The sequence below is a fragment of the Buceros rhinoceros genome, unplaced genomic scaffold, assembly GCF_000710305.1.
Source record: "Buceros rhinoceros silvestris isolate BGI_N320 unplaced genomic scaffold, ASM71030v1 scaffold14798, whole genome shotgun sequence".
Lineage (NCBI taxonomy): Eukaryota > Metazoa > Chordata > Aves > Bucerotiformes > Bucerotidae > Buceros > Buceros rhinoceros.
Window position 1 is genome coordinate 17,501 of NW_010428720.1, and position 10,066 is coordinate 27,566.

The window sequence follows — 10,066 nt, forward strand, 5'->3', positions numbered from 1 at the left end:
CCACTATAGCAGCTGTTCAGACCTGAATTCCTCTCACAGCCTGCTTTATATTTTCCAGTAGGGCTTTATTTTCTGGACTCTGATAACGATCTTGATTTGTATACATGTCCGTCAAAGTGGTCACGTAAGCATCAAAATTTTGTTCATTGATTGGTTCCTACGAGATATTAAATAGTAGTTCATATACAACTTTTATTTTCTTAATCGTATATTCATTTAAGCACAACATATTATCAAGGCATATTGCCACCATTTTTTATAGTATTTAAAATGCCTATTTAGTTCTTACTTAATTTTACAGGATACACTGGAACAGGCCCTCCATGTCTTTGTTAGCAGTTAAATGTATCTTTATGGTTTCAGTGTTGTTACCACAAATATCCAACTGGTTGATGAAACATAAACATAAAAAAAAGACATCTATTGTATGAAGTGAACTGAAGATCGCCAAATTCCTTAACTTGTGCTCTCAATCACTTACCATATGTGGCAGCTGGATATTAGCTAGACTATGAATTAAAGACTGGCTTAAATTGGCCAATTCATGAAGAAGAGACTCATTTTGCTGTTCAATTACTTTGTTCTCCTCTTCTATCGTCTTCAGGTTGCTCTCCATTGTGGTAATCTAAAATGGACAAATTTGCGTACAATGTAATATAAGGCGAGCTGTCATAAAGCATGTGCTCTTTGGAGGGAGATATAACAGAAATACCAGGGAAAGGAGAAAAAGGTCTGTTCATTCACGCTTAAAAAGGTTTTGCTTGAGTCTGCAATTCTTATCATCGTTAACAGTTTCTTATTCCTACTGTATGTCGTATGACTTTAACAGCTTGTCTTTTTAATGTTAGTAATAATGAATGAACTTGGATTTGTTTCACTGCTTTGGAGCTTTTCTTCTTGACTTGACAGGCATTAAAAAGGACCTTAGTTCTGTAAGTTCACCCATGTGGTTAAACACTTCTAGGAGCCTACCTTAGGGACATTCTGCAGCAAGTCATGCATTTCTTACATTTTCTTATATATAGTTAGTTAGTTAGTTAGTTCGTTAGTTAAGCATGCACAGCTCCTTAGCTCTTTGTAAGCATAGTTTGATTCTCTGCAAATTCACAGCGCTCTTTTGAAAGCTGAACAATTTCATGTAATTGCAATGTATGTACAAATTCCACAAGTTTTCTAATATATACAACTTGCAAAACTGAAGGAACTGAAGAAAATTTGCGCATAGCCAAGAGGGTGGATCTCTAGGGCGCGACTACCTGTGTAGGTGAACACAGCTGACAGCATGCTCTGCCTGTGTTCCCAGGTCACCAGACACAAGTTAGATCTGACCTTGCATGGTGCCCTGCTTGAGCTAAAAAGCATTGCTGAGAGGCAACTTACGCGAGCTTTTGTAGAGCAGTGTGCTAATGAAGCTGTAAGGATATCAGATGAGCATTTGCTTATGTGCAACTCATCAAGAGCAGACGCAGAGCTCACTTGTATCTGTCTACACTTTATTCTGTAGACCAATCCTTACTTTCCACATCGGATGACAACTGTTAACATCTATTAAAAAATGTACAGTAGGCTTTTGTGTGTGTGTAGGTTAAAATATACATTGACAAGAGGGCAAACAAAGATGCCAGAGAAGTGGAAAAACACCAAAGAAAACAAGGGTTTGAATTCTCAGAACGAGCTTTATCCATTTCTACACTGGCAGAGACAGTGAACTGTGGGAAGAATTGACACAATTTAAATGCTGATGGGAGTGTTGGACATTTGTGCGGTCGTAGCAGGAAGAAGGGGAAAAGGTTCATAATTGACTACTAATTTGACCATGGCTGAGTAAATTTTAGGAAATTGTTGGCACAATCAGGGAGGCAGATGTCTCAGGTTTTATTCTGGACCTAAAGCTTCAGTCTGCTTACAGAAATACAGCCCATTAGTTGATAGAAGTAACTTTGACAAGTGATGTGGCTACATAAAACAGTCAAGTATCTCTGACTACAGGTGTTTATATAGCAGCTAATTCAAGCTGTCAGCATTGCAGGGGCTTGGTTTTGTCACAATTAATTGATTTTGACCTATTTCCACAACATATTACAGTAGGAAAGTACTTTCTTCAGCTTTGAAACATCCTTTGAAACACATCCTCCTGTCTTGTTTTGCTTTCTGCTTGTTTATGTTGGAGAGCAACACAGTATGCAAATGCAAAACATCTTTCATAGATGCTTGTTAAAGTCAGTCATACTCCAATATTTATTCTAAAAACTGGTTTTTATATTACAGATAAAAGTGAAGAGTCTGATGTCAATGAAGGCCCAGTTCAGTAAGGCATATGCTGCTGCCTCCTAACTTAAGTAGGAAGTCGACATTTTATAAATTTTCTAGCAAGCTGAGCACTGCTACAGGAATACATATTTTTTCTTTCCTTCAGGTGAGATGCTGACTATCTGCAAATGCAATGGCAGCTGATCAGCATATTTCACAATTCCATTCAGTACTGGCATGTAAGTATCTTAAGATAACTGGCATACATAATTACTGCATTCACATACTTAAAGGCTGAAATTTCCCTCCCTGCATTTTACCCTAAAACTAATGAATGTTCACTTGTATCTATTCTGAAAACAGGATAACATGTTGCTTGTATGAGATACAGAGTTATTTGCAGATTTTTCTTTCCTCTTCTCACCTTTATGTCTTTCTACCCCTGTCATACTTTTGGACCCGCATGTTAAGTTTGAAACAAATTTACTAGAAGCCCTTTAATTAAAAATACTTTCTTCAAAGTCTTAAGCAAAAAGGCAGCTGAGTAAAGGAGTCTTACGAATGTTCCAACTAAGCAAAAGGCTGCAGCATGACTTTTCACATTATTAAATATAAAAGATTCTACCTGGATGGGAAGTTCCTGTTGTAGGAAAACTGTTCTCTAGCACTTACGATCATATGGGATGCAAATCCATGTCAAACAAGACTGTTGCTACTTCTGGTGTTCACAGAACTTCCACTATCCTTCCTTGGCATATTCCCTGCCTGTGAAGTCTTAGTGAAATCTAGGTTGCACAATGATTTTCTGAAGGTTTATCATCAAAAATTTTGTTGTGTTAAATATAAATTTACTGTTGCAAATAAAGGGGACTGTTCACTTTAATTCTCTTAATAGATAATGACTATGATGTAACTCTTTATGTGTTAGAAATGTAAATTGCTTATCTTCAGGAGAGCATATGAATGAAAAATTGAGGCCTCTGAATTTTTGTGAAGTTTGACTCAGCTGGAATTTTCTGCTAGGCATCAGTAGCTAACTGGCTAAGAACAGGTAAGTATCAGACCAGACTGCCCAGAGACTGTGGAATCTCTAGTGCAGGAAGTAAATAACAGGTTAGACAAGAATGTGCAGGATTATTGGCTTAGGAAGAGCTGAGAAGTAGGAAGGAAAGAAGAGTGGTTGACAAAATAACATTACAAGGTCTCTTGTAGCTCTGTTTTCTAGAATCATATTAATAATTTCAAGGACAGTATGCGTCATTGCCAGTCATACCACCAAGGTGTGAAAAGCATCCTTTCAACTTGATGGTAAAATCATCAGCTGAGGGGTTTTTTTTCCAGGTACTGCCTAATCTGATTTCTAAGAATATGCAATGGCACTAGTCTGAGATGCAAAAGCTGGAACAGAGATGACTGAAGTATGGCTTCTGTACTTATTTGAGATCAAAACTTGATGTGGGATTCTTGGCTAAATCTTTGAAACTCAATATATGTTTTATACCTGTGACAGTGCTATCATGGCTTTATTTATTTTTTTTTATTAATGTGGCCAAAAATAAAATTAAGAAAGTAGAAAGTTATTGAGAACTGGAGCATTTACCTGATGTACACATAACAGCCAAACTGCTTTACATTTTAAAAAGTGCCAAATAAATCAATCTGGATGTGAATAGAACCTACAGCGTTGTATTAAGCACAAGAAAACATAAGCCAGATTGGATGCTGTCATATTCAAAACTTAGGACCAAATTCATCCAATATAAATACATGTAATTTTCCTGCCATTGATTATTCTTACTGCTTTACATTCTTGCAGATTTTGTCCTCATTAACCTACAATTATATTTGGTCACATTGGAAAACTGTGAAAAACTTAAATAAAATCCTATAAAGGCTGAATAATGTCAATAGAACCTGAAATATAGGCATAAAATAGAAGCGAAGTTTGAATATCAATTTCGCTAAGATTTAGAAGCCAAAGAAAAACTAAGCTGAATAGGCAGATCCTGCCTCCCACTTACGAGTATATCAGAGGAGGAGGAAAATGGACATGGTTGCTGTTCTCCACAAGTAGCAGACAAAGAAGTAACAAGGAATGGTTTACCCTGTTTCCACCAAGATCATTTGGATGATTATGATAACGGGACTAAAGACTGATAAATGGCAAGGGCTGCACTTAGTGTACCACATGATGAAGAGAAGTGCAACAGGTATTCATGTCCCTATCAAAATTTCCTTGTAAGACAGACCTGAGAAAAGCTGATGTTTTTCATCTAGACTCCTTTACCTTCTAAGTTACATTAATGATCATGATGCCACATAATATTTTAACTGCTATTAGAAAGGCATAGCCTTATCAAGCTGAAATACAAAGCTGACCATGACAGGTCATGCTGTTGCCATTATTTTAAAGAATATATTTTTCTAAGCCTTTTTTTTTTTTTAATGCTGGTAACTGGTGTGGAAATTGCATAATGAGTATTGTTTTCTGATTTTATAAATGGCAAATCACAGAAAGAAGTCTTAATATTTAAAAATATAAAAGGGAACAAGTATTTTTAATACATTTCTTTTAATCAGTCACGTAAAAAAAAGCAGCTGAATTTAGGGCTTCATAAAACTGTTACCTGAGTTCTGAGTTTAATCATATCAGCTTCCATCTGGGAGTTGGATTCATTTAGTTCTTTGATTTCTTCATCTAACTGTTTAATTTCTTCATCATTTTCTATACCTGTGTAATATAAAATTAAAAGGAGTGTTAAAATGATTAAGCTTTAAATGAAAGTTCAGTGGATTAATTATTTACAAATTTGAAAATACATTTCAAGTAAAAATTCAAGCAAAAAAGGAAGCGTTCTTCAAACTTTTCTTTTGAAGTTAAAACCATGTATTTTCCACTACTTTTCTGTTAAAAATTGCAGTAATTTTCCAGTGAGCATGCTGAAAATGCCTAGAAGTTCAATGAGACACACCTTTTTCTTTATATGTACTGATTTAACTTTGTATTATAAGAAAAGCACCTGCAGCAACAAATTCTGCTCCACTCTCATATGTAACTTATTTGAAAGACTGTGTCCACTTACAGATTTTCTGAATATCTTAACGTGTCAATCTCTTCACATTGCAGCGTTGTCAAAAAAATTTATAACTAATTCAGAAGTTGTTTTTTTTTTTCTCAACACAGTGAAATTTGGTTGATGTGCTGGGATATACTGTGATTCTGCTGTTGCTTCTAATAACTTAATGGTTCAGAAGGGTGTTATTATATAACAATATATAGATTAATTTGCAAAATGGAAGTGATTTCTGAGGTTTTATGGCATAAACACTTAGAGCCCAGAATTTTAAAGATACTTGTATTTTTAAGGATTGAGACAAGAATAAACTCTAAAGATTTTACTTATCTATCCTTTTAGTTACTATAACAAAGCATAAAATAGTCCTAGGAAGAGATAGACCTGTTTTCTGAAAGTCTGAGCTCCTAAAGCTAGAGCAACTGGAGCTCCCACTCTTGTTCTTACTCTAGGGTAAATCTTGCATATCTTTTCCCACAGTGCCTAACTACTGCCTAATGTCTAATGCCTAATGCCATGTGTCCCCCTAAGTACACAAAATATCCATATAGCACTCCTTCAGGCATTCTTCCAGGACATGGCAGATGCAGTTTTCAATACTTAACTCAGGTTGTAGAGAAAATTACATCCAGATCTTCCAATCCTTTATACTACCTATTGAACAACAAAGACAGCCAACCCGTTCTCCAGCTGTGATGGAAATGTGGGTTGAAACGCCTCCTGCACTGTCTTGAAGGCTTTGTGGCTCTCAAACACAGTCAACACCGACAGTTAAGAAGACATGCACAGTCACAGAGTAAGTGACAACATAAAGTTTTCCAAGAATACTCAGGACTTGGGCACCTCCCAGATAAGTGTTTTGTGCATTACTTATTTGAACCAAAGCACTGACATTTTGCTTTTATTGCACTTCAACTATCAGGATACTATCTTGACTTTCACCCAAGGTACTTTCATCATCTTCACTGCAACCCCACAAGGTTCCCAGGAAGGACTCCAGATTACTGGAGATGAAATTGCACAAGGCCATCTATATCTGCGTCCTGGTTTTGGTGGGACAGAATCATAGGCCAGCCATGGTTTGCAGGCCATCACCAGTTCTGGGTCAGCCGGGGGAGATGACCTGAGATGGCTCACAGGTGTATCCCACATCATAAACATCATGTTCAGCTTAAAGGAGAGGAGAGGGGCGTCTGTTCCTCTGTGTTCTCAACTTGGCTCCTGTTATCTCTGCTTCTCTTCCTCCCTGCTCCTGAGGACTGCTTTCCCATTTATTGTGACCACTGGACATTTGCTAGGCTGAGTATGACTTTTTATACTTTATATTGGTATTAGTCTGGCTGTTTCAATAAATCTGTTTTCATTTCGGCCTGTAGGTCTTCTCTCTTTTTCCTGATCCCTCTTTTTGGCATGTGAGGGGTCATGGGGTGATGGAGCAACTGCTGTGGTTTAGCCCTGGATAAAGGGTAGATGTAATTTGCCAGATGTTACAGAGCCACAGCTACAAATGAAGTAAAGGGAGCTCATGAGGACTTGACATTCTGCAAGTCACGTATTTTTTCTCTTCTGAATTCCACAACAAGACCAACTATCCCCATTTGAATGAAATTTGAACCAGAAAGTTATAATGATATATTCTACTTTGAAATATTTCAGTATATTTGATTTATGTAGATATAACTCAGGCCAGTCTAACCACTCCGCTGCTGGTTCAGGTTTCCACAGCAAAAAACCCAGTTTCTCTTCTACTGATAGTGAATTCTCTATTTAATCAAAGAAGATTTGCATACGTAGAAGAAAAAAAGCCAATGGAGTAATGATGACTTTAGCTTATAAAGAAGTAATATTTAAAAAGGTAAGGATTAAAAATTTACCATTACTGGCCCGCTGCTTTATTGTTAGCATTTGTTCTCCAGACAGCTTTGCTTTCTTCATTGCTGAAGTAGCTCTGGGGCATCCTGATAAACTGTGAACAGTAAGGAGCCTGTTAATTTCGATAGGTCACTGAAAATAAATCTGTAATCCAAACCCATAATAAAACCAGGATCAGACACAAAGTTTATCTTCACTGCCTAGCACTGAAAGAATGTGTTAGTCTGAAAAAAAATTAAAGGACTTACCGGTACTGATTTCATGGTTTTATTCTTTCTTCTAAATTATTTTTGTATAGACAGCTAATATATAAGCCAGATATATCTCATAAAACTATAAGCCTGGGAACAACAGTCCAATTTTCTAATGCACTTATTAAAAAGTTTCATTTTAAAACAGTTACTGTGTAAATACTACCTTTTAAATTTACATATCCCCACTCTGAACTTCCACTCTTTTTAATTCAAACATGAAACTGATTGCTGGGAGAAGGGGACAAGAGCTTCCTCTCACATCCAACTGACTAACTCTTCTAAACTATGCTTTTCTTTGTGAATATCACCTACAGAGCTGGCTAAATTGACCTTTTGTAATTTTTTTCTTAAAAAGGCAGTAGCTAACTATTTTATTGAAGCCCAAGAAAAGTTATTCCCATAAAAATGACCTTGCCTTCAGGAGGGATACATATCTCTTACAATGTATATTTGTTACACTTAGAGATATCAACTCAGTTATCTCTTGTCTCCTGTGTTACCAAAATATTAAGCTTTTTACTTACATTGTACAAAACTGTTCAGTAGCAAATGCAGTCTTAGCAGGTTTTCTCGTGTAATCAAAAATAATCAGACAGTGCTCACTATTTTATAAATAATCATATATATCAAACTACCCACTTATTTTAAAAGATAACATCTTTAATGTTGCTGCACTATCACAGGTAAGAGAAGTAATGTATTCCATCTAATTTAATGATAATCTTAATCTTAGCAGTGAAAGAAATTTGGGAATTTACTAAACAATTCCCTACTGCTTCAACATTTAAGTTTTCATAGCCGTGAAACATCACATACTTCTCATTGCATACAATTACATCAGATCCAGAACAATTCCCTACTGCTTCAACATTTAAGTTTTCATAGCCGTGAAACATCACATACTTCTCATTGCATACAATTACATTTGTATTTCCTCTTCAGATCCAGATTATTTTTTTTACAATTTTTAATTGTGCAAATCAAAGTCAAAGTTGATAGTCAAATAATCTCTCTAATGTAGAACAAGTTTCTGAGCAATGTGATGTCTTTGATTAAAAGCATATACTTAAGTAAAGACCCAAGTTCCTACTCAATAAATCCCTCTCATTTAAATATACTGTTTAATTATTGAAAATCATTCTCTGAACAGCCTGGGCTACTATTATCAAGTGCAGCCATCCCAAAAAGAAAACTTTTCCCAGAAAAATGTCTTTAAAAACCTTTCCTTTTCTTAGCAAAAGAGTCAGTGTTCAATATTTTATACAGCTCTGCTACGGAGAAGATACATAATAAAACTAAATACTAGCAGTATCAGAAATCAAGTAGCAAGTAGCTTTTCACTGTAGCCTAGGTGACAGGATGCCAGGTAATGGTTCCAAACTCTGCTATGGATTCACTGTGTGATTATAAACAACTGTCCTCTTGAAGTGTCAAAGGGAGCCTTGAGGAAGATTAAGGAGGAGAGGATTAGACATTTGGGGGAAAAAAAATCATTGGCACAGGGAAAAGAATGAGAGATAACAGTACATGCAAAGTTTCTGCATTATTTTATTTACTTTGTATACTTTCAATTGATTTAATGGATTTCCTCATATTTTGTCCTCAATCTTTTTTTTGCAGGAGTTAGCATCATTGGGCATTGTAAAAATTGTATTATTTTACTCTCATCTTGGTCTGAAGCCTTTTCCTCTCTAAAAGTCTTGACTGGTGTCAGCCGAAGGAATGTCTCAAAATAAAATTATCCCTCAAACAGCCCATAAGTTTAGCATTCAAACCCTAAACAGACCAGCAAGAAACTTGGATGCTAGAACAATGCACCTGTAAGTGCAGAAGAATAATGAAACAAAAAAAAGTTATGTTCACAAGTGTTAGAAATCTACTGTTAGATTCAGTGTGCCTACATCCAAATTTTGGCGCCAGAACCCCAAGCTTATTTGCAGATCAGGTACACTGAGATTTCAGGACTGCCTTAATGGTAGATATCTTCTCAAAGGCTTGTCTGAAAGGTTACCTCTCTACTAGTATGTTCAGTGTGCACCAAATCATGCTCTCGCCCTGAGGCCCCAGGTACAATGTCCCATATTTGCACTACTAAGCTTTCCTACTCTACAAAATAGAATGGGCACGTTCTAGCTGCCTAATAGCAACTGCCTCTGGCCCATGCCCTCTCCATTGGAAAGAGATCTATTGCAAAGCTAGACACTGGGGTATCACTTATACCTCTGCTGCAGTTCAGGCATACTGGCACCAGATGTCCTCTGCCTAAACTGCAAACCGAAAGATCTGGGTCCTCTGCTCTATTGCTGCAGGAACTGTTGGAGAGTTGTTCTGCATGGATTATCTACCTTCTTTGGGAGGCACCCGGATGAGCCATGAGTTAGTGAGGGCAAAGGGCTGCCTATTTTTGGGCCTACTTGTGAGGCCCAAAATCCCGTAGCCAGACTAGTTTTGTTCTTGCCTACCGGTGATCTAATACAGTACACACAGACAGAGGAGGGCTTTGACCGAAAGGACTTGCTCTCCATGCCCAAATCACAAGCTGCTTCTTTTTGTTTTCCTGACCCATACACTCGTGGCTTTAAAATGTGCACCATGTATTATTATGACTACCTTTAG

General features: G+C 36.7%; 1 protein-coding gene across 1 annotated transcript in view; it reads right to left on the reverse strand.

Annotated features, from left to right (window-relative positions):
- LOC104498941 (myelin transcription factor 1-like protein) overlaps window positions 1-7,296 on the reverse strand; it is a 9,930-nt gene extending 2,634 nt beyond the window's left edge. The window contains exons 1-4 of the mRNA XM_010142382.1: window positions 7,199-7,296; window positions 4,878-4,981; window positions 482-625; window positions 1-157 (exon numbers count right to left, since the gene is read on the reverse strand). The exon at window positions 1-157 is cut by the window's left edge and continues 2,634 nt beyond it. Coding sequence (XP_010140684.1) covers window positions 17-157; window positions 482-625; window positions 4,878-4,981; window positions 7,199-7,259 — 450 coding nt within the window. The 5' untranslated portion in view covers window positions 7,260-7,296 and the 3' untranslated portion in view covers window positions 1-16. The remainder of the gene's footprint in view (window positions 158-481; window positions 626-4,877; window positions 4,982-7,198) is intronic.
- Window positions 7,297-10,066: the final 2,770 nt, after the last annotated feature.